This window comes from Leopardus geoffroyi, chromosome A1 (genome assembly GCF_018350155.1).
Source record: "Leopardus geoffroyi isolate Oge1 chromosome A1, O.geoffroyi_Oge1_pat1.0, whole genome shotgun sequence".
Lineage (NCBI taxonomy): Eukaryota > Metazoa > Chordata > Mammalia > Carnivora > Felidae > Leopardus > Leopardus geoffroyi.
Window position 1 is genome coordinate 197,844,254 of NC_059326.1, and position 25,243 is coordinate 197,869,496.

Below are 25,243 nucleotides of genomic sequence, written 5' to 3' on the forward strand. Positions count from 1 at the left end.
TAAGGTAGTAATTTTTTTTTTTTCAACGTTTATTTATTTTTGGGACAGAGAGAGACAGAGCATGAACGGGGGAGGGGCAGAGAGAGAGGGAGACACAGAATCGGAAACAGGCTCCAGGCTCTGAGCCATCAGCCCAGAGCCTGACCCGGGGCTGGAACTCCCGGACTGAGAGATCGTGACCTGGCTGAAGTCGGACGCTTAACCGACTGCGCCACCCAGGCGCCCCAAGGTAGTAATTTTTAAGAGCATCTTGGAAGAGTTATTTGCTGGAGGAGGTTAATTACTGTCACAGCTTCTCTGGTCGGCTGCAGCCACAGTGGTCCTTCTGTGGGTGAATTACGCCCCCAGGGGACGTCCCCTCACCTGTCTCACCAAAGGCAGACCCTCTTTTCGCCTTCTCGTCATGACTTGTTTAACTCTTGGATTGTTTTGTCCCTGGGATCTGAGGCCTTTGTCAGATAAGCTGAAGAAGAATGTTTTGCCTTCCATCCCGGTTCCTCACAGATCATGACAACAGCCAAGGTGCACTCAGACAGGATCTTTGGTAAGTCTCAACCCAGCTCGTGAATTTCTGGTGCCCATTTTACAGGTGGGAGCACAGAGGTCTGGCCCCTGTCTGATCACGTGCTCGAGGTCACCAGTGGACGGAGCTAGAACAGGCTACCTCCAGCTCAGGGAAGCGAAGAGCCAAAGGGCCGACTGACAAACATTGGCAGGATGCCTTACGAAGATTTCAGGCCACCGAAAAGCTGCCTCCGGAAAACTTGGGAGCCCTCTGTCTCAGGGACGAGGGAGCTCGCTCCGAGCCCTGCTCCGAAACTAACCGTGCCCCGGGCAGAGTCAGAGGCATGAGAAGGAAGTAAGCTCTACGGGGCAGGATTTCCCCCGGCAGGGGCACCACCAGCGCCTTCAGTGGTTCTAGTTATCATCTTCCCAGCGGGGAAACGGGCGCTCAGAGAGGTTAACCAACTTGCCCAAGGTCACGCAGGAACCGGGGCAGCGCTCCTGCGGGGGAGGCGCCTGCGGCCGGCACGGAGGGGCGGGGTCCCGGCGGCCGCCCCGGCGCCCACTCCCCCGTGCGCCCCGCCGCAGTCGCCGTCGCCACGCCGGGGGGGGGGGGAGGAGGGGTGGGAGCGCCACCGCCGGGGCGGGGGGCGTGGAGCCCGCGCGGTGCGGCCCCGCCGGCCCGGGAGGAGGACGATGCGCGGCGCGCCCAGGTGAGCCGGGTCGGGGTCCCAGCCGCCGCAGCCCCGCGCCCGCGCCCGCGCCGCGAGCCCGCCCGCCGGCCTCCCTGCGCGGGGGCTGGAGCCGGCACCCGAGGGGGCGGCGGGGAGGGCGCAGGAAGCGGCTGGGAGCGCGGCGGCGGCGGCAGCGGCGGCGGCAGAAGCTCGGCTCCGCGGCTGGGGGTGGCCGCTCCGCCGCGCCGGGCGCCTGGCTGCCTCGCCTAGGGCGGCGGGTAGGTGCAGCGGGCGCGCGGGGCCGGGACCCCGGGGGGCCCCCTGGGGTGCGGGTGGGGGCGCGGCGGGGGAGGGGGACCTCCGGAGAGCGCGCCCGGCCGCAGGGGGTGGGCTGCGTGGCGGCCGGGGGAGGGGGGTGCGTGCGGGTGGGTGGCCGGTGGTGCAGGACGCGTCTCCGGCGTGGGACCGCCGTGGGGTCGGAGCTGGTGCCCTGCGCGTGTGTGCGTAAGTACTTGTGAAACTGCTTGTTTGCCCACTGACTGTCTAGGTGTGAGTGTGCGTGTGTGTATGAGAAACAGAGAGAGAGAGAGAGAGAGAGAGAGAGAGGGAGAGAGGTAGCACGGGCAGCGCATCCATAACCATAACGTGTGTGTAACTGGATACATGTGTGTGGACTGTCAGGATGGTCCTGGATGTGTGACCCGGAGACTGTGACTCCCTCTCACTGTGTGTGTGTGTGCGTGTGTGTGTGTGTGTCTGTACGCGACGAGACACGCATGTTCTTGTGTCCACCTGGCCGTGTGTGTAAGTGACCGGGAGTGTGTGGGCACGCTGTGCTGCACGAAGCTTCCACGGCCCTGCCGGTACCAGCTTCCTGCAGTTGCCTTTCACAGAATCCCGATACCACTTGCAGGCGCGTTTCCCCTCAGCGCGCTAGCCGGCGTGGGGCGCTGGGCTGTGGGTTGCCTTTGGACGAAGTGGCTGTTGATACGGAGAGGCGGTGGCCGGCAGAGGTGGACAGGTCGTGGCCACCAGCTCGGCTTCCTCGAGGGCGAGCTTAAGAGAAAAGGTTGGCTGGATTTTCCATTTGGTCCACTAAAAGGAACAACATGTTTCGTAGGTGGGTTTTGGGTGGGAGGACCCTGGGGCCAAGCTTGCCCTTCTTGCCTAGATACTGCTGGGACGAGTCCCTGGGTTTTAACCTCTGTGGGCGACCCTGGGGGGTGTGCCGTCAGGTGTTTGCCTGGTCCCCTGGGGGGACCTTCAGCATCTGTGGCCAGGGAGAATCCGCTCTGTGCTGCTGGTGAGCACAGGTGGTGAAGGAAAAGGACACTGTGATGGATGCAGTGCCCTAGAAAGAAGGAAGAAGTCGGGACAGGGGACGTGTGGCGTGCAGTTCTGGGGAGCAGCTTTTCACCCAGGAAATGAGGAGGTGGAGAAAATCGGTACAAAGTAGAGTTTTCAGCATTTTGAGCCATTTTTAAAAATTCCTATCACTGTTGCCCTGAACTCTGTCTTGTGTTGGCCTCACTGCCCGACCCCAGGGGAAATATCCGTGGTATGATCATACTGCAGAGTTGAGCAGACCCCCGTTTAAAAAGCTCCAGGAGAGCCGGCAGGACCTTCGGGGAGTGCTCACTTCGGCCCATGGTGAGCAGACAGTAGTCTTGGTTCCTCTGAGTTATCTGGATTTTATTCCTGAAGCCGGTCCTACTAGGGGGCCGCACTGGCCTCACAACCAACAAATGGAATGTATTTCCTTCCACGCCACTTCTCCTGGACCTCCCTGGCACTGTTCTTCCCCTCAGATCCTTCCCCGAGTTCACAGATGATACCCAGCAGAAGCGACCTGCTCCCCACCTCCAGAGCCGCCTTCCGCATCTGTTATGGAACCAGCACCACCCTCCAGGTGACGGTGGCTGGGAACGGAAGTCCTCTCTTTAGTCCTCCCCTTCGTCAGCTTGATCCATGGGCAGGTCTTACCTGCTTTCCCTCGGTACTTCTTGAATCTAATTTTGTTTGTTTTTCATTCCCACTGCTGCCGCTTTGTCAGGTGAACCCCAATTCCGGGATTTCCAGAGGTAGGGACAGAGGAGGACTGCGATGGCAGAAAAGATGCAAAGCAGGTGCATAGAGGAGACCCTTGACGTTTTATCACTGTCTGACTAATGGGTGAAATAAGTTCTTTCGAAGGGTCTGGACCTTCTGAGGGGTGGAGCGTTCCGTGACCTAGATCGAGTCTCTTGGCCTTTCTAAATTTCAGTTTCTTCATCTGTGAAGTGTGATAGAAGAATTCAGCTGGGGTCTCGTTGCTAGATCGTTTCTAAGGTTTCTTCCAGCTTTGTAAATCTCTGATTGTCACTGGTGTTCTTTCAGTGAGAAATATTACCCCTAATGACTTCTGGTTGCCTTCCAATACCTATCCATCTTCTTAAAAAGTTCTGTGTGTCTTTAGGGAAAGGAGCCAAGCAAAGGGGAAAGGCGTGGAAACAGACTCTTGACTTAAATTTGTGGTTTCGGGTCAACAGCCCACATCAAGCCTTTGGCCTGAAAGAGTCCTAGAGGTCACCTATTCTCACCACCCATCAAGTGCCAGAATCTTCCATGCCATTGCCTTTTTGAAAATTGAAAAAGCGTGTGAAGTCTTACTAAGATAACTTCACACAACATTCTAATTCAGGGTTTCTCAGATCTGTGTACTATAGACATCTTGGGCTAGATAATTTTTTTGTTGTTGTGATGGACTGTCCTATGCGTCCTTAGATGGTTAGCAGCATCTCTGATGCCCATTAAGTGCCAGTAGCAATCGCCAGTTGTGAGGACCAAAATGTCTCCTTGGGGAACCAGATCCTTTCCCACTTACCCCCCCCCCCTTGCTGAGAACCACTGTTGTAATTCAAACACAAGTCTTGTCGCCTTGCGCGGAAATACCTTCTGTATTTTAACGAGTAGTTGAACTTCTGTATTTTAACGAGTAGTGGAACTTCTGCGTTGCTAGCTGCTTTTTCCACACGCTTCCAACTTAACCACCCTCACACATTTACCTTTATCCCTCGTGGTTTCTCACTGCCTTGTTGCTATGCCTGGAGATGCTCAAGATGTTGCTGAAGGCTGAGAAGCATTTTGGAGACATTATCATAATAATCCTAATAGCTCACATTAATCCAGCCCTTGTTTGGTGCTAAGCATAGTTCTAAATGCTTTATGTGGATGATCTCATTTAATCTTCATTAAGAATCCCATGAGAGAGAGACTTTTATTCTCTCCCCTTGTAGAGATGAGGTGACTCAAAATTAGAGAGGTAGGATAACAGACTCAAGAGTTCTCTGAGCTGTGAGCAGTGGCGCTGGGTCTGACTCCAGAGTCCCTTCTGAGCCCCCACGCTAAACTCTTCCATGAATGGGATCTTGATGTTACAGGGTGGAAATGATCTTAAACAACTTCTAGTTCAGTTGTAGAACCAAGTTTGCTCCTAAGAAGGCTAGGAACTGACAGGTTGGCGACTGTGTTCCATTGAAATAATGTGGTTTCTCCTTTTTTTTTTTTTTTTTTTGGTCTTCTCCTCCCTCTTTGTTATTTAGGTTATTCGGAAATAGCTCCAAGGTGTATGCAGAAGGAGAAGGGTGGTGGCAGGGTTGGGTATGTTGCAGGAGGGGGTTCGGGGAAAGGAAGGATGGAGAAAAGGAACACACGCTGGGTGCCATTGTGCATTTCTTTTTCCATTAAGTCCTCACCGTCATGGAAACTTTAGATATCTCTGTATTCATCAAAATTGAGGTTACCCGATCTGTATCAACCCCCTTCTTCTGTATTGTTAGCCCACCCGTTCATTCTTTCATTCCGCATGCTGTTTTGGTGCTACTGAGGGAGTACAAGGTGGTACACATTTGGACAGAAGGACATCGAGTGCAGCGTAAATGGCCGTCACATAGGCTCGTTCATAGAGTGAGCACCACTAGCTCACCCATTACTATTAAGCTTGACAATCCGAGGCCAGCCCTGAGAAGGCTGCCCGCTTCCCCTAAGACCCCATATCAACAAATCCACGGGTTTGGTAGCTGCCTTGGTTTGGCAAGCTTCACAGTTTGGTTAAGACAGTGGCTCTCCAACCTTGGCGAGCACCAAGATCATCCATAGGACATGTTGAAACACAGATGGCTGGTCCCTGTCTCCAGAGTATCTGATTCAGTGCTTCCGGGTTGGGGTCTGAGAATCTGTAGTTCTGACTACATTCCCAGGTGATGCTGATGCCAACAGTCCAGGAACCACAGTCTGAGGACCACATGATTAAGACCAATGTAACTAAATAAAGCTTACAACCCACCCACCTGAAATTTTTTAATAAAAAATACTATTCGGGGGGCGCCTGGGTGGCGCAGTCGGTTAAGCGTCCGACTTCAGCCAGGTCACGATCTCGCGGTCCGTGAGTTCGAGCCCCGCGTCGGGCTCTGGGCTGACGGCTCAGAGCCTGGAGCCTGTTTCCGATTCTGTGTCTCCCTCTCTCTCTGCCCCTCCCCCGTTCATGCTCTGTCTCTCTCTGTCCCAAAAATAAATAAACGTTGAAAAAAAAAATTAAAAAAAAAAAAAAAAAAACAACTATTCGGGGGGCGCCTGGGTGGCTCCGTTGGTTAAGCATCTGCCTCTTGATTTCGGCTCAGGTCATGATCTCACAGTCTGTGGGATCGAGCCCCATGTCCGGCTCTGCTCTGAGAGTGCTTGGGATTCTCTCTCCTTCTCTCTCTCTGCCCTGCTTTCTCTCAAAATAAGTAAACAAGCATTTGAAAAATATATTATTTTTAAGGTAGCTAAGCCTTTGATTTTATGAGAACCATGGGATAGAACAAAAATTGAAAGAATAGTCACTGCTAAGGACTAGTTGACATCTCCCTTGAAGCCTCGAAGCTTTGCCTCTCCTTTTGAATTTCAGAAAAGCCTTTGCTTTTTCTTAGCTGTGGTACTTCTGGGTTAGATTAATTCTGATCTTAGATCTTTTCATGCTCCCTACCTCCTCACACACCCCCACGGCTACTTTGGTCGGAATGATACGATCCCTCATTGCTCACAGGATAATCCAAATGAAAAGTCCTTCAATATCTTATCCACTGCCAGATACATTCTGACTCGCCCCTCTGAGATTGAGGAAGGTTTGTTACCTGTCCATCCAGCTTTTGTTTCCTGCAAAGTTGCTTTGCATTGATTTCTCCATTCAGATCGACCTTAGTGCAACGAGGAAACCCAGTGAAACTCCAGTGGGAGCATTTATATATAACTGATTAAATTTTTAAAATCTTAATCAGAAGAAGTTTCTTTTCAGACCAGATTCCGAGCTCCATCAACCCTTTCCTTCTTCTTGGCTCAGCTTCTGCCTCTTTTTGCACAACCACACATCCTCCCCCTAAACAAGGTCACTCCAAGGTGACTCTAAGTACTTGCTGAGGAAGGTCTAGCAGTTCTGAAACTCAGGATTTAAATAATGTTTACTGAATATTTACCAGGTGCTGTGGAATTGTACACAGCTGGGCTTCTTTGATTTTTATATCAAAACCCTGAGAGAAAACGTATTTCTCTTATTTACAGATCAAGAAACCAAGGCCTGGAAACTTGAAGAAAACTCTTGCATTAGTTAGGGTAATGGTATTAGTAAGTATATATACATATATATGTGTGTATATATATGCACACATACATATATATATATATATACACATACATATATTTGTTTATACATAATAAAAGTCAATATTGGCTTGCTGAAGCAAAAATAGGAAATTATTGGAAGGATAATGAGGCTTTCTCATGTATTCAAGGAACTAGACCCAAGGAAGGATGAGAATCAAGACATCAGCGGAGAACTCAGCTCCAGGAGTTCACGGTCTTGTCTTCATTGCTCTGCCATTAATCTGACACATTCCCACCAAGAGTGTGTCTCTTGGTTCCGATTCTCAACAGGGCGAATCTGATTGGCCCAGCCATTCAGGGCCACAAGGTCACAGCCAAAGCCTAGTTGCCATGGGGCTCACTTCTGTAGTGGCGGAGATAGTCCCAGTACATGTAGTCTGGTGGACACGTGAATGAAGGTCTCGCGTTTCAAATAACTAGGGTGGCAGAGACAAGATTCGATCGCAGGCTTGACTTCATCCCCGGTGCTTTCCTCCTACCAGAGGGATGTCTGATAGAGAAACACATTAATTTAGCACGTGACACAGATGACCTGCTTTTATTTTCAAGGTCCCCCTATACTAGGCTTTGTCTGCATGGGGTCCTGCTGCTTCCATTTGTGCATACCTTTTGGTTTCCGATGTGTCTGTGGCTGCATCTTGGCTCCTCTCTGTCCATCTGGTTTCTATGCCGCGTGGCCTGGCTTCTCCTTCTGCTCATGGGTGTCGTGGCTCCCGCTCACCTAGCACACATTCTGACTCACAGATTGTCAAAGTCGAGGGGATCCATCACCATGCCTTCTCTTCTATCCATACAGTAAACAACCTCGGTAATACATGCCAAGCCCTGATTATGAACATTGCTGAAAGCGCTATATCTCATCCACCTCTTCTAGCAAACTTATTGTTTTTTTTTTTTTTTTTTTTTTTTAAACTTCCCAACACTTTATTGTAAAACAGGAAGTTAAGAGGAAAGTTCAAAGAATTGTCCGGTGAACACATGCACTCACCACACAGGTTCTACAGTCAACATTAACTTGCTTTGTCATATTTCTGTCTATCCACCTTTCTACCCATTCATCAATCCATTATTTGGGCGATTGCAAAGTAAGTGTCTGTTTCTTATTCTCATTTGTATCATTGGGAAACTGAGACCAAAACAGTTGACATGACTTGCCCAGAGTCACCACCTCCTGCAGAAGGATGCAGCTGGGATCTAGCGCTGGCAGTCTGCCTCCCAAAACGTTCTCGAACACCGAACAGCATTATGTCTCCTGGGAGGGGAGAGGGAAAGACTCACGGTCAGTTAGTGGCAGGGCGATGGCCAGCACCCAGGTCGCTGGTGCTCAGGCTCTTGAAGTTTCCATTGCATCGACTCACGATAGTCTACTTTGTGAGTAGAGGTAGTGATTTCCTTGCTGCACAAAGATCTGCCGGGTTGGTACTTTGCAAACTAACCCAGGTCTCTGGAAAATCTGATCTTTGACACAGATGCTCGTACAAAACGAGTACACTCCTTCTTCCTTCTCCAAAATTGAAAATAATTTATGGCAATGACAGGCTGGGGAATTACCACGTTAGATAACTTTTTACGCCGTTCAGAGGGCTTTCACATATGTCATCTTATTTGAATTTTACGAGGAGTAGCAGATCTGCAAGACAGGTGGGCTGGATATCTTAACCACACTGAACAGCCGGAGACCTGGGGCTCATAGAAGCAAAATGAGGATCTCAGAGTCACATGGCGCTAAGAACAAAGTTAGGCCTTGGTGAAAGCACTTCGCCTCTTTCTGGTGCCAGCAGATACCGTGTGGGTTTTAAGAAACTACATAAATATCTAGTTAATAAAATGAGACTCGAAAAGTTGAGATGCAGTGGGGGGGGAGGCTACTGAGATCTTTTGTGGGATAGCTTAGTGACGTAAGGTCTGTGTTGTGAAGCCACTGCCTTGTGTGGCCTTGGACAGTGTCTCCTTTCTATGCCTCAGTTTCTTCATCTGTGAAATGGGTATAATTGCAGTACTCCTTCAGGGTGCGGTGTGAAGCTGCAGTGAGGGAACGCACGTGAAGGGATTGGTGGTGAGAATGTGTTCAAGAAATCTCAGTCACAGAAATCTGCCACTGCCCCTCTCCTGCTTACTCAGCAGGATTCTTCTGAGTTAAATGGCCCCTTCCAAAATCTGTGGATCCAGATCGATCTCTTTCCTAAGGGGTTTGTTTAGGAACTATTGGTGGGAGAGTATACTCAGAGGCTTTTTGGGGAGGTGACTTCTGATTAGTCCCGTAAAGATAAGGATTCTGCTCGACAGTTTCCATCCAAGCTGTAAATAGCCCATGTCCTTTGAGATTACACTAGGATGCTTAATTGGATATGATAATCAGCACATGACATCTGAAGTGGAGAGTTCTGTGTAAACTGTTTTCTAGCCCAGGAGGTTCAGAAGGCGTGGAAGAGAGTGAGGACAGAAGAAGTAAACAGGCTGGCGGAGACTTTTCTCTTGGCATGCATAGGTCTCTCTGCCAAGGAGGCATTTACACAGATGGGAAAAGCTATTAAAGAGGATTTCAGAGGGACGGACTCACCTGGGTGGATTGCACTCCATCCTTGCAGTGTTTCCCAAAGCGCTCTCCATGAGCCGTCCGCACCAGAATCGCTGGGACGCTTGTTCAAATGCAGGTTCCCGGACCTACTGATTCAGAGATGCTTTGAATGAGGCACTCAGATCCGCAGTTGTGCAAGTGATTTTTAGGGATTCTAATGTTAGAGAACCACTGTGGTCCGCAGCATTAATCCCGCAAAGTTCAAAACAAGAATTTCGAAGACTTTCTTTAGGTGGAATACAGATTTTAGCTTGACGTCCTCCCAAGTCCAAGCCTCTGAGATGAGTGGGAATAAGACGCTCCGGGCATTCTGAGACTCAGCTCTCAGGGGCCTGTCCCGCAGAGAAGACAAGTAATGTGGGTAACTACACCCCCAAGTGGGGCAGATCAGTCCCCAGGTGCGTAGCTGCCTTCATGGAGAAGCAGAGTGGGAAACATCCAGGCTCCAAGGACCCCAGCCAGAGGCCACCCTGTCACAATAGCCGGCTCAAATTACGTTGGGAACTCACTGGCCATTCGCATTATTAGTGTTCATGTTCATTTATTTTTTGTGGGGTTGGTATTATGCCTCTCCCTGTTATACAGATGGGGCCACTGAGGCTAAGGAAAGTAAGCGATTTGTCCAAGGGCATACCTGGTAATCAGTGCAACCACGACAGAGTCCAAGGCCATGCTTTGAATTGGGCCGGCAAACTATCTGACTGGCTGTCTGTTTTTGTATGGCCTGTGAGCTGAAAATGATTTTTACTTTTTTAAAAAAATATATTTATTTATTTGGGGGGAGAGTGCAAGCAGGGGAGGGGCAGACAGAGGGGGACAGAGGATCTGAAGAGGGCTCTGCGCTGACAGGCTGACAGCAGTGAGCCTGATGTGGGACTTGAACTCACAAACCGCGAGACCATGACCTGAGCCAAAGTCGGACACTCAAGCAACTGAGCCACCCAGGCGCCCCTGTTTTTGCATTTTTAGAATTGCTGGAAAAAAAAAAAAAAAAATCAAAAGAAGAAGACTATTTTGTGACAAGTGAAAATTACGTGAAATTCAAATTCGGTCTCCATAAATACCTTTTATTGGAAAACAGCCATGCTCAGTCATTTACGTATTGTCTGTGGCAGTTTTCGTGCTACAGGGGCAGAGTTGAGTAGTTGCGATAATGACCTTGTGCTCCATAGAGCCTAAAATATTTACCAGACGGCCCTCAAAACAGTGCCAATCTCTGCCTCAAATCACTATGCCGGTGTCTCCCAAACTGCAGTCGTTTGAGTACTACCTTTGTGGTTCTTGCCACCTTCTCATGCCATCTGGCACATTATCTGCAGAGCCCTTTTCTTTAGATCAATTAGTTTTCCTTAAATAAGTTTATTTTACAAAGAAACAAAAATGTAAGTGGAAGCCAGTGCCAACTGCAAGAAATAGAAGGTAACTATAAAAGCGAATTCCGCGCACACAAAACAATGTATCAGATTTCAGCTGCACAGTTGGAGCAGATACTGACATCCGTCCTCTCAGTTTCCTGCAGACCCCGTCACCCTTTCTGTATCCAACCTCCTGACTTCCAGTGGTGAACATGCCTCATTTTTGGAAGGGCTGCCCTCAGTCTGCTGTAATCCACTGTGCTTATAAGCACGATGGGCTGGAGGTGCCTGGGAAACCGTGTCCCCGTGTGGACAGCCCCTAACCAATAAATGATGGTGGCGAGAGTATTAATACCCCAGTGCCCTCCCCACTTTGTCCCAGATAATTCTGAGGCATATTTGCACCATTTCCCAGAGCTTCCACGTGAGATGACGCTTCTGTGGCGTAATAACACATTCCGCATTGGCTGCCTTTCACCTCCATTCCTGTATCATTATCCGCCAAGGGTGTCCCTGCACCTGCCAGATGAACAGGGCACATTTATTTAATCCTCACCTTCAGACCTGCTTCTTGGAGGACCTCAGTAAGATAATCGTGTTTCTAGCCAAAGATTGTGAGCTTGAGACCTGTTCTTTTTTCATTATAAAAAGGAGATTTCTAAATGTCAGGAAGGTTTCAGAGATTAACACTTGAGTTCTCTTCTTCAACGTAAATAACAGTGATGAAAATAGAAAAGGAAAGGAGAACACGTTTTTAACCATATGATCCAACAGCATTTAATGCTGTGTCCACCTGCTGCCTAGGACCACGAGCTTTCTCCAGGGACATGGGAACCACACTCAGGGAATTGATGTTTGACCTTAAAGAGAGGCCCCCAAGCCAGCAGCATCAGCAGTACTTGAGATCTTGTTAGAAATGCAGATTTTCCACCCTAAACCTACTGAATCAGGAACGTGGAGGTGGGGCCCAGCCTTTGTGTTTTAACAAGCCTGCAGGTGATTCTTACACTTGCTTAAACTTGAGAACCGCTGCTCTAGCTGCTCTACGGTAAACAGCCTCTTAGGTAGTTCCGCTCTCATTGCATTCCGGGATTTCATCAGAATTCAAAATCCTCTACGCCTTGCTTCCTCCCCTCAACCTTGACTGACTGATGGCTTGCCGGCTTCTGTTTGAGCCTCCCACTGAGGGGGACCTTGTCGCTTGCCCAGACACACAGGTCAGTAACTGGACAGCTCTGATGTCGGGTGATGTACCTCAGAGTGAGTGTCAGACTCCTCTTGAGGCTCCCATCTCTCATTTGGAGACCCAAAGACAAGACTACTTCCTTTTCTAATTATCAAGTGGAACTTCCATATCGTGTTAGGCCATTCCTTTGACAAACACTGATCACGAACGGTGTCTCTTTTCTCATAGAATCTGTGGCCAAATTAGGAGTGAGACATTAATCAAGTGATCAGAAACATGTATTATAGGATATTATTAATATTATTATATTATATGTTAATATATGTAATTATAATTACTTATATAATATAATGTATTTATTATATATTATATTATAATATTATATATTATATTATATATATATTATATATTATATATATTATATATTATATATTATATATTATATATTATATTATATATTATATATTATATATTATATATTATAATGTATAATATATTATATTATATTAATATAATATACAAATGCCTCCTGAATCTTCTTTCTCTTTCTTCGTGAAATATCCAGATCCGTGTTTCATTGGGTCTGGTTTCTTGCAAAGTCCCTCTCCTTGTCACATTCTTTGTGGGGGTGGTGGGAGGGAAGTCTTTGCCTTTAAAAATATCTGATTTCTAGAAACGCTCTAGATGTACTCTGTTCCCGTGCTACATGAAATGGAATTGCATGGAAGTTGACTTTTCCTATAATCTATTTTTCCCCCACAGGTAGATTAGATATGCCTCCTCACTAGTCTTTCATTGGTTAAAGGCTGTTTTCAATATCAGTGTTCTGACAAAAGGTCTAGAATTCCCAGCTGAGAAAAGTGTATTTATCCAGAAGGAATATTTTCTCAGTTATTTTGAGAAAAGTGAAAAGCCATTTTGCATCCTAATTGTACGTATCTGCACTGTGGTCCCTTAAGCATAATTGAATTGGCATCTGTATGGTTTTCAGTTATGGAAATGAAACAGCTGGAGGCTTTTTATTTAGGTCTAAATCTTTCCAGGTGACTCAGTACAAATGGCATTTTGACTGCCATCCCTGGAAAGACACTGGCGAATGTAGTCCCGACTCCTGGAACACAGGTGCTCTCTCTCTCTCTCTCTCTCTCTCTCTCTCTCTCTCTCCCTCTCTTAATGGCTTACATATCACCATTTAGATGTCTAGATAACAAATCATACGATTTTTTTCAGCACTAATTTACAAAGAGAAGTTCTTTTGAAGAGTATATGTATGAACTGACATAACATAAATTCCCGAAACGGCGTTCTACAAGTTTCTAATATTTTCCAAAACAAAGTCCCTGTAAATAGCTGAGAACTTTCTTCGTCCGTGTCGTGAGAACTTGCACACTTACGGTTTTTCAGATGAGCCAAGAATTTTTTTCACAGTCACGGTTACGAGGGCATCATGATCACCAAGGATGCAGAAGCCTGGGGGAAAGCTTGTGTGTCTGATACTGGTAACACTCTGTTTTGGTACAAATGGCCGCTGGTTGGTTAGGGCATGAAGTGATGAGGCCAACAGGAGTTAGTTTGACAACTAACTCATATCAGATATCTGGGCTTATTTGATTACACTTTGCACTGCTCTCTTTTTGTCCCACCTGCTCAGAGGTGTCCCCGATCGTATTTGAGACCACACATGGGAATTGAAGAAGCATCCTTTATTTTTTTCTTTTTTTATTTGTTAATTTTTGTGTTATTTTAGGAGAGTGAGAGAGAGCATGAGCAGGGGAAGGGCAGAGAAAGGGAAAGAGAGAATCCTAAGCAGGCTCATCAGTGCAGAGGCCGATGGGGGGCTGGATCCCCCAAACCATGAGACCATGACCTGAGCTGAAACCAAGAGTCGGACACTTAACCGACATCGAGCCACCCAGGCGCCCAGGAGGAAGCATCCTTTTTTAAAATTGGGAAATGGTTCCAGACGCTTGGTCTTTCTTCTGGGGGATATGAGAGGCAGAACTAATACGGACGTTGCCACAGTCCTACAACTTTATTGGGAGAAACCCTATAGGTCACCAAAATTATAGTTCTCATTTAGACCTCCTTACACGGTTACTCAGATGCCGCCTGAATGCCTCCGATGACAGGCGACTCACCTTGTCAAAATTTCCTTTAGCTTCTGAGAAGCTCTACTTACTCGAAATCTCCCCCTTTACTCACGCTGCCCAGTACCCGCTGACCCGGTCCCTTCTACACCTGGGGGAATTGAGACCCAGCTTGGTAAGCAGACTCGCTCACGGATACGAGCAGTGAGTTAGCAGCACGGTTGGGCTGAGAACCCATGCCCAGTGACTCCCGGTCCGGTGCTTGCTCCTCCCATTATGTGAAGCTCCTGCCCTCAATTTGGCTACGAAGATAAATAATGTTTTACTTATTTCTGACACTTGTCCAAAATAAAGGCATTGGAATATGCCCTTTGGTGTAGAAGTGTAACCCGTGCGAGCATACTCTCTGAAGAAACGTGGTCAATCTATGCACAGTTATGCATGAATATCCGCCCATGCAATCAAACCCAGAGATTTAAAAAAAAAAAAAAAAAAACCAACACCCAAAGTGCAGCAAAGCCAAGCTGAGGTTCTGACAGAGCTCCAGGTTGGCAGACGTTGGCACTGTGCCAGACCCCGTGGCTCGTTCACTCCATAGGCAGGGACTGTTTCCAGGTGAGCCCTTCTCATAATAGGGATGCAACGACACACCTTCTGTTAACCATTAACGACTGTTCCACAGCGATCTTTCAGGATATCCTGAGTAGAGGAACAAGGGTAAAGATGGGGTGTACTTACCTTTTGGGTTTGTCCTTTAGTTACTTACAATTTGTAAGCGGGAAAACCAAGGGTTGGAATGAGCATTGGGTGGCATAAGTAAGATGACCTCTTTCTCCTCCTTTTTTTTTTTTTTTTTAAGTTTATTTATTTATTTTGAAAGAGACAGAGACAGTGTGAGTGGGGGAAGGGCAGAGAGAGAGCTCCGGAGAGAGAGAATCCTAGGCGGGCTCCGTGCTGCCAGCGCAGAGCCCGGCCCGGGGCTCAAACCCACGAAACCGTGAGATCATGACCGGAGCCAAAACCGAGAGGCAGGCGCTTAACCGACTGAGCCACCCAGGCACCCCTTCCTCCTCTTTTTTTTAAGGAAGGATCCAGTCTCAATGTACCCAACAAGGAAGAGAATCTCCAGAGAATCCGATGGAGTTGTATGCTGCTGTAGCTTGACTTTTGTGACAGATAAAGTGTTTAGAATCATTCTGGTTACTTGAGCTTGTCCTACCTAGCTCTGAGAGAATACTGAGATCTTCACTTGGACTTCACCTGGTAGAAGGTTCTGTTTGACTCTCTTCTCCACCCCTTTCCTGAGGCTCGCCATGCTCTGTATCTGGTTACAACAATGTACGACTGTTTCTCTGAAGGAGACCAATATGGGGGGTATCACCCCTTGTCCCTCAGATAAGGGTGCAGCATGACTGTTTTAAAACGCACACACGCATATGTGGTCTAATTGAATTTCAAATCGGCAGGACTTTTAGAAGTGACATAACTATACCCAGGCATAGGAGATGCTCTCAGTTGATTGTGTCTTTAGTTGGCTAGGTAGTGTTTTGGGAAGGAGCCAGAAGTGTGAGTATGTAAGATAAAAACATCGTTTTTATGTTCTTTGCACATCCCTCTTACTCTACGTGATCTTCCAGAAGTGTCCCTGTAATCACGGTTCTGATTAGTTAGCCCTGACGAGCATGGTAGAAAATAGTGGACTGTGATGGATTAATCAAATCAGGATAGATACGAATCACCAATTTATCTTTTGTTACTGTTCGTTTCTCTCTGACAAAATGCAGGCTGTCTCATCTCACTGGCTTGTTAAATGGCAGTCATTTTCAATTTGCTGGTTGGGTTTCCGATGAGGAAGAGGTAACAATGTACATTGCTATGAATATCTGAAGTTTTCCCCGTGTTGTAACATTTTCAAATGCAGTTTCAATCAGATGAACTTCAGCTAGCTTTTAACTGGTTTTCTTAGTGCCAGTTTTTCTTCCTTCTAATCTGTATACAAATACAATATTGATTTTTTTTTTTGGTGTATTACTCAGGATTCTTTTGGTAACAAAGAATGGCTGGAACCCGACTCAAACTGGCTTAAGAGGGAAAAAAAGGAATTTGTTGGCTCGAATAATTGGGAAGTTCACGTGCAAAACTGTCTTAAGACACTGCCGGGTCGTAAGCCTCAAGTTCACTCTGCTTTCCCTGGGGTTAGCTTCATGCTCAGACAAGCTCTCTCCACGAAGTAGCAATGATGCCACCAGTAGCTTCCAACTGAAAGTCTTAATGGTCTGGCAACACTAGGGAAAAGAGAGACTCTTCCTAGAGAGAATTGTGGCCAGGGAGTGAGCCGTTTTGGTTGGCCAGTGCTGCTCTTGTGCTCATCACTGGAGCTTGGGACCGAGGCAGGGGAAACAGGGTTCCAGAAAGGAAATTCAGAGCACTGTTTGCAGAGAAAGAGGGATTCCTTCTCTTCCAGTGGAAGGAAATGTGATCTGATGACAAGAACTGTACAAAACAAAGCTTGGATTTTGGAAGCCACACGCCTGGGTTCTGTTCCCAGCGCCGGCTCTGTGGCTTTGGCAAGTGCGTTAACCTCTCGGGCCCGCCGTCTCTTCTTGTAACAGGAGGGACAAGAGGTTGGAAGAAGAGGAAAGTGAGGGCGGTTGGCACTTGTGAGCGCATAGTAAAAGGTGACTAAACAAGACGAGGTGGTTTTTTCCCTACTTTTAAAAATGACCATAGTGTACCCTGGGGTGGTCCAGAGACTACCTCCCAGTTGGAAAGCCATAAATTCTCAAACCTCAGTTTCTTCGTGTGCGAAACTCACTACTTATTTGACTCAACAAGTATCTACGAAGACAATATAATATGCCGGGTAATTTTCTAGGCACTGAGGATGTAACAGTGATCAGATGTAACTCTGTCCTCCCGACACTATTCTAGTGAGGACGACCGAATACTAATGAAGAAACAACGGAGTATATATGATGTCAGTGCTAATGAGAAAAAAGAGTCGATAAAGAAAATAGAAGCCTTTGGAAAATGAGGTTGAAGTTTTACTCGGGCGATCAGGGAAGACTTCTATGGGGAAGTGACAGTTGAGCAGCAGAGAGAAAGCAACAAGTGGAAAGGCCCTCAGGTGAAAACCTGCTTTTATGGCCAAGGAAAGTAGCAAAACCAGTGAGCTCAAGGGCACTGCAGGGGGTGGGGCATGGCTGAAGTTGAGTTTGGTGAGGAGCTGGGTGGGGCCAGATAATGTAGGATCTAGTTGGTCTGGAGTTTGCATTGTATTCCAAATGAGACTAGGAGACACATTTATTCAGGGAAGACATGATCCGACTTACATGTTCACAATACCAGTCTGGGGGCGCCTGGCTGGCTCAGTCAGTTCAGCATTCGATGCTTGGTTCTGGCTCAGGTCATGATCTCACAGGTTCGTGAGTTCAAGCCCCGTGTTGGGCTCCATGCTGACCTCCAGGAGCCTGTTTGCTCTTTCTGCCCCTCCCCCACCCCCACTGTCTGACTCGCTCTGAAGAGAAATAAACAAATGTAAAACAAAACAAAATAAGGTAAACTAAAGTAGCATTCTGGCTGCTGTGGGGACGAGAGATGAGAGGGCAGCAAGCAGGAGCACAGTTGTGGGGTTATGGCGGTATCAGAAGAAAAGATATGGTGGCGTGGACCAGGGTCCGGGTTCTGGAGGGAATGAGAAGAAGTTGGAATGAGGGGTCAGTTAGAAAATAGGATGAATTTGCTGAGAGTTTGGTTGCAGGGTGTGAGAACAAGAGTCACTTGTTCTGAGTCACTGGGTAAATGTGGGGTCGTTGGTCGAAATGGGAAACACTAGGGGAGGATGAGGTTTTTGTGTTGGGAGTGGGAACTGCAGAGTTAAGTTTGAAATGCTTTTTATTTTATTTAAAAACATTTCTAGGGCGCCTGGGTGGCGCAGTCGGTTAAGCGTCCGACTTCAGCCAGGTCACGATCTCGCGGTCCATGAGTTCGAGCCCCGCATCAGGCTCTGGGCTGATGGCTCAGAGCCTGGAGCCTGTTTCCGATTCTGTGTCTCCCTCTCTCTCTGCCCCTCCCCCGTTCATGCTCTGTCTCTCTCTGTCCCAAAAATAAATAAACGTTGAAAAAAAAATTTTTTTAAAAACATTTCTAAAGTAATCTCTACACCCAACACAGGGCTCAAAACTTACAGCCCCAAGATCAGGAGTCACACGCTCCACTGACTGAGCCAGCCAGGCATCCCTGAAATGCTTTTTATTGTAAGCCACGGGAAGGGATGTGATCACCTCAAGAAAGATTTTAGGTAGAGGAGGGAGGAGGATAGAGCCCTGTCACTGCAGTAGTTAGGGCTTTGTACTCAAATATTTCCGATACAAGATTATTCCAGATTCTGGGGCACCTGGGTAGCTCAGTCGGTTTTGCATCTGGCTCTTGGTTTTGACTCAGGTCATGATCTCAACCATACGTAAGTTTGAGCCCCGAATCGAGCGCCACATTGGCCATGCAGAGCCTGCTTGGGATTCTCTCTTTCTACTTCTGTCTGCCCCTCCCCTGCTCTCTCTCTCTCTCTTCCTCTCTCTCTTTCAAAATAAATAAATAAAACTTGGGGGAAAAAAAAAGATTATTCCAGATTCAAAATGTAAAAGAGATCGGAGTGGCCAGAGCTACTTAGCTTTAGGTCAGAGTAGGGGGTTCAGAGTCTTGGAGGCTGAGTCCTCCCCACACCTGGCCCAGACCAGGAAATGCCCATGGGAGTCCCTGCACATCTTAGTGGCATTAAGGAACAAACACTGAAAAACCCAGAGAAACCTACATCCGTTCCAGCTCCGGTGGTCTGCCGTTCTCTTCCTGGCGGGCAGGCAAACGTATTTGGTCCACCCTGACCAAAGCATCCAAGGGCCCAGGCTGAGTTTCATGGTTCTGTTGTGCAGATAAATAGATTTATAGTTTCTTCTTGATAAGATTCGATTAGAAAACTAGCAGATGGAATTAGAGAATGTCAGAGCTGGAAGTGAACCCGGAGATCATCTCCTCCAATCCGTCTGTTTACTGAGAAGTAGATGGTGAAGCTTAAAAGGAAAAAAAGAGACCAGCTTAGGGTCGCCCCCAAAGAAGTGGATCAGGCTCTGCCCCTACGTTCTCTGATTCGCCATGGTGTGGATCAAATGTGATAGAAACATAGGAATTCTTCTGAAAAAGGAAACTACAGTCAGTGAAGAGGGCCAACTTGGTGGATCAGTGAGTACCTGCCCAGTGAAGTGTACAAGGTCTGAGAGCGCATACCAGAGGAACTTTGGGTAGTTTGGAAGTTAACTGCCTTTCAAGTCGGAGTTCTTAGCCTGGGGTTCATCAGTGTCCTTCAAGGAATCATGGGCCCCTCCGGAAATGTGTATGTGTGTGCATGACCATCGAGTTTCTTCAGGGCAGACAGTTCTCAAGAGATTTTTTAATTTTCAAACGGATATATGATTGCCTACCCTCAAAAAAGAGTTAAAAAAAGAAAAAAAAAAAAACCCTGAAAATCCTCATAGGAAACGTGATGGCTGACCATTTTAGGGAATACACCATTTTAATCATAACAGTGTAGCAACTTGTTTTCTCATTAGCTAATGTCCTAGTGCAGACCACATAAATAAGCTGGGTTTCCAGGAAGAACAAAAAGTACGCTGGTTAGCATGGAGTAAAAAGAAGTACCTATGTGTTTTAATGTCCAGATTAGTAAAATGGTAAAGCCACTTTGTGGTACTCAGCTGTGTCATACTCCAGTACGTCAATAGCTCTTTGCTGTAGTATGGTTGACTAAATACTTTCTGATACTCCAAAACAAAAGTTGTGATAAATAGGAAGCCATGATTATCTGGCAATTTCTTTCCTTTAGCATAGACTTTTATTTTCTCACATTAACTCATTGTCTAACTGTTTTTTTCTTTTTAATTTCCACATTATAGGACCTTGTGGGCACTGCAGTCCGACTCACCCATGCGTGTTTCCTGTAATGGACGAACTTGATGCGAATGTGAGGTATGTTGTATTTCTGTGTGGACTGTAATTATGCTGCCGTAAATTATGGCCGTTTGAACTACGAGGCCTCTGAAAAATCTGTTGTAGTAGAGTTACCCATCCAGCAGATGTGGCTTTTCTTTTTTTTTAATTTTTTTTTTAACGTTTATTTATTTTTGAGACAGAGAGAGACAGAGCATGAACGGGGGGAGGGTCAGAGAGAGAGGGAGACACAGAATAAGAAGCAGGCTCCAGGCTGTGAGCCATCAGCACAGAGCCTGACTCGGGGCTCGAACTCACGAACCGCGAGATCATGACCTGAGCTGAAGTCGGACGCTTAACCGGCTGAGCCACCCAGGTGCCCCCAGATGTGGTTTTTCTTCAGCGTTTCATGTGTAATCAGGAATGTGATGCTGTTTGATGATTTGTGGGTTCTTTCCTCCTTTCTGCCTAAACTTATGATAAATATAACATGGCTTTAAATATTTCTAGGTGCTTATGCTAAAAGTCTGAATTATGAGAGATGGTGCGACATGAAAATAGATATTCATCTCTATAATAGGAAGAATGGAGATGTATTTAAGTAGGGTAAAAATAGCTTAAGAATGTCTCTCTGTACATCTACACTGTAGATATGCATTCAAATAGCTTTTTCATAACAGGTTCTAGTCTGCCCGCTTCTTTTTTTTCCAGCCAGGTCATTAGATCACGTGACGTGACGACTGCATGGTATAGCTACATAAAGCTAAACGGTTTTATTTTGTTTTCCTGTCATTTCCTGCAACTCTTAGAGATCAGATAATAGGATGGCTCCTAAGGAAGATTTTCTCTAAAGGTTTGCTGACATTTTATTTGGCACAATCAAATAGTGTGGAAGAAAATTGTATTCAGTAAGGCTTGAATGTTATGAATTGGCATTCGGGGCTGAGCTTTAGCCATACGTATCAATCGCTGGAAGACATTCTAAAAAAAATACGTTCTTGGTGCACTCATGAGGGCCGTGCTTTTTTCACTCGAGACCTATAGGAAAGCATGTTTCAGGTGTAGATGAGAGGCACTGTGCTTCTGTGTTTGATATAGTAGAATGCCACGATAAAAGGGAGCTGTCAAATATCTTGACAGGAACTCTGGTGACTCAAGCTGCAGAGATGTTACTATCACCCCAAACCCGGGGATTCCTTAAGGGTAGAATGTGTCTCATGCGTAGTTCCTGGCACGTGGTGGATATTGACTAAAGACTCGCTGATCACCCAGCCATTGGTGGTCTACTGCATATATTTCAAATAGGGTTGTGTTCTAGTTTACCTAGATAGGCACAAAGGCTCTGTATATTTAGCAGTAAAACATTTTACACTTGCAGTAGAAGCTCCCTGGACTGGGTTCCTTACCCAACACACTGACTCGGGGCCGAGTCTTAGAACTTTAGCCCAGAATTTTAAGCTGGTGCCTTGTGTTGCATTTCCCTCCAGAAGTCTGTGACATTGTTTGTACAGACAAAGCGGAGCGGAATCTGGAGACTCTCAATTTTAGTGTTGTTAATTTTTGTTAAAAGCCCAAAGGGAGCAAGCAGTATCAATGATTGTAAGTTATGACATTGTTTTAACTTTCAGACACTGTCTCAAACTGCCTCCTTTGGTAAAAGGAGCTTCTCTTTGGATAGTTTAGATTTTATGATCCCTAACATTTCCAGTGTTTCAACATTTATTTATAGCAGCGTTGGATTCCAACAACGGGTTATAGTTCAATTAAATGAACACTAGCCATTCTCCCGGGTGCTGTGGGACAATCTTGGAGGATACAAGATGATATCACTCCCCAGAATCCTATCTCTGGACCGTCCTCTCTGTCACATTTCTAACCTGATCCCATCGACATATGCGCATCCTCACTCACGCCTACTCTCTACCCACACAATTAGTAACATACAAATGCACAGACTTTCCACCCATACCCTCCTCAGTCCAGCCTCTGGATGTTCATAATAAAGGACGTATTTTAGGCTCACATTTATCAAATTGTGATGCATGTGTCACTAGTAATGCATAATGATTTTAGGTGGTACATGAATATCTTTTTTTAAGTGAATTTTTATTTCAAGGTAACCTTCTTACCATGTGAGTAATACTATTTTGGCACTTATAGTGGTAAAATATAGTTTCCTTTTAAACTACATTCATTTAAAATCTAAAAGTAAGTTTGTTTAAGGAAAAATATTGTGTAATTTAAAAATATTCGTTAATAAAAGATGGTGAAAAAAATTATAAGGGTAACATGCAAATGACTAGGGTCTGGAAACCAATGTTCTAGGCATAATTGGGGTAAATTTTATTATTTTAAGGGCAGAAACCAAAAATTATCACTATTATTATTATTATTATTATTATTTATTTTATTTTTTTTTTTGGTAAGGAAATATCTTCAGTTTGTGAAGTGCCCACATAAAATGAGAGGCAAAGAGCCCAGGACCCTGGTACGGGAGAGGAATTTTTCTGCTTGCTCTGAAGACAGGAGAATAGGTGAAAAAGGAGTTGGAAGTTTGGACAAGAGAAAAGATTCAGAGAAGAGAGGACTTTGGGGCACTGCTTAGAGAAGCGTGAACCAGCCAATGGCATGGTGGCTGTGAGGGACTTTGAGGGAAGTTAGCTTGCGAATCTTTATTTGTTTGTTTGTTTGAAGTGCCTACGTATGATGTGTGTGCTGCCCTCTCCCAGGCTCCGGTTCTTTAGGAAAATTTTCTGGCTTGGCTAGGAGCTGAGAGTTGAAGGTTTACCATACATGCACTGTGAACTTCATGTGTAACATCCCATTTAATTTTTAGGCAGCCCTGTGAGGCGCATGTCACTGTCGTCCCCATTGTGCAGTGCATGGTAACTAAGGAACAAAGTGGTACCTGCTCAAGGTCACGTAATCACACTGCCTCGACTAGACCACAGATACGTTCCGTGAATGCGTATGTGTGTATTAGTGAGAGGGCTGACATTCCTGTCTGGGAAAGTGTGTTTGGAAGGGAGAATGCGTGTATGAGAATGAACACTCAAAAGGTATAGGATGGAGAAGAATAGACATGGCAGGAGAATCATGGCAGGAAATCAGAGTGAAAATCTTAAAGTTCTACGGGCTGTAGAATTAAGAGATTCTGGCCAGTTTTTCCCAGGTATCAAGGGACAGAGGGGTCCTAGTTGATATCTAGGGCTAAATAAAATGTCTAACACTTAAGTATTTTCTCTGGCCATACTGGCCACTTTATTTTTGCTGGGTCTCCTTTAATTGGGTTTGCTAATTAAGCTTGATCCGTGCCATTGGATACCTATGAGTGTTCTTGGCTACAAGCATCGGAAACTAACTTGCTAATGTGTTCAAAGGTAATTTTGGGGAAGCCACAACGTATGTACAGCGTCAAATAATTAAGATGAGAATGCTGTGGGACACCAGGCTTGCAAATAAACAAGAACTTTGGGAGTTCTCATAGAGCTAGGAAGAATTGGTCAGGACATCACTGCATCATGGATAATGTCCAACCATTGCCTTTTTCCATATGCTACTTGACAGGCAGAGCCCTGGGAGGTGACAGCTGATTGGCTGAGCTAAGTCATGTGATCGCATGCTGTTCAGCTTTTATAAGAGGAAGCAGGTACCACTCAGGGAGATGACATAAAATGGAGGAAAGTTAAGCTCTCCAAAGAAGTTGGTGATTTTTAGGAAGAGGAGATGGAGGCCGTATAGCCAAAATATGACCAACTTCTAATACTATCTGTTTTGTAACGGTTGTATATTTCTGTGATATTTAAATAATATTGCTCCGTGTGTAAATACGAGCAAGTGAGGGTTTCTTCATTTGTTTCATGTACATTGATTAAACATCTAAACCATGTGCCAGGAAGAGTTAACATAAGTACCTATTCTTTTTAAATATATTTTTGTTTAGAGAGAGAGAGAAAGCACACAAGCAGGGAGAGGGGTAGAGGGGGAGAGAGAGAGAGAGAGAGAGAGAGAGAGAGAGAGAGAAAATCCCAAGCGGGCTCCATTCTCAGTGCAGAGCTTGATGCAGGGCTCAATCCCACGAGCCTGGGATCATGACCTGAGCCAAAATCAAGAGTCAGATGCTCAGCTGACTGAACCACCCAGACACCCCAGTACATGCCTGTTCTTAAGAATCTCCTGGTCTAACTAGAAGATAATTGCATAAATATAATTTAGTACAGCAACAAAAGAACCCTATCAGTGAGATATACAATGAGCTATATTCTCTGTGGACTATAAGGTAGGACTGAAAAAAGAAATACTAAGTCTGATTTTAGAAATATAAGAAGCAGAGCTCCTGGGTGGCTCAGTTGGTTGAGTGACTTCAGGTCAGGTCATGATCTCAAGGTTGGTGGGTTCGAGTCCCGTATTGGGCTCTGTGCTGACAGCTCAGAGCCTAGATCCTGCTTTGGATTGTGTGTCTCCCTCTCTCTCTGCCCCTCCCCTGCTTGCTCTCTGTCTCTCGCTCTCTCTCTCCCTTTTAAAAATAAACATTAAAAAATTTAAAAAAAAGAAATACAAGAAACATTCTCAGTATTTTTTCTTTAGCATTGTCCATTGCAGAGAGCAGTCGATGTAGGATAGATAGACTCATGATGAAAAGCCGGATAGAGAGGCACGTGCCTGACAATCCTCTCCTTTGGTAAACAGTGTCTCACAAATTTAGCGGTCTGCAGGCAGCTCTTTCCAAACAATCTGACACTCACCCGATGTTGTGTCATGGTCTGTTTGCTTCTTGTTGGGGCCCTGGAGGAAGCAGCTTGCATTGTTTTTGAAGGGATGAAGAAAAGAGATTGGAAACAATGGCTTTGGTGATTTTGCGATCGATAGTTACTGTAGAACATCACCGGCCTGTGCTTGGGCAGTGAGCCTGGTGGGGTTTTACCTCAGTGCTGTCTCTAAGCTCATGACACTACTTAGTGATACCCCGAATCACTTACTGACTTGATTGACTTCAGAGCTAGCCCATGCTATTTGCTTTGTTTTGTTTTAACTACCAGATTGTTCCCGAAAAATGGTAGCATTTCTCTCCTTCTGCTAGAGCTTCTAGGAAACTCAGAGTCAAGTTTATAATTACCACTAGCAAGAACAGAAGCTCTCCAGGCACTCACTATGGCTCTGACATGCCGCTATTTTATTTTTCCAACTCTTTTTGTCACTTC

At 46.1% G+C, this 25,243-nt stretch overlaps 1 protein-coding gene across 5 annotated transcripts in view; it reads left to right on the forward strand.

Moving 5' to 3' along the window:
- The first annotated feature begins 702 nt into the window (after positions 1–702).
- Positions 703–25,243, forward strand: part of HTR4 (5-hydroxytryptamine receptor 4) — a 176,432-nt gene continuing 151,891 nt past the window's right edge. For 3 of the 5 annotated variants that reach the window (XM_045437852.1, XM_045437817.1, XM_045437841.1), the window contains exons 1-2: positions 1,324–1,456; positions 20,009–20,081. In XM_045437852.1, the coding sequence (XP_045293808.1) occupies positions 20,056–20,081 (26 nt within the window). In that variant the 5' untranslated portion in view covers positions 1,324–1,456; positions 20,009–20,055. Of the gene's footprint in view, positions 860–1,098; positions 1,218–1,323; positions 1,457–20,008; positions 20,082–25,243 lie in introns of those variants that run through there. The other 2 variants (XM_045437828.1, XM_045437832.1) reach the window with 2 other exon arrangements.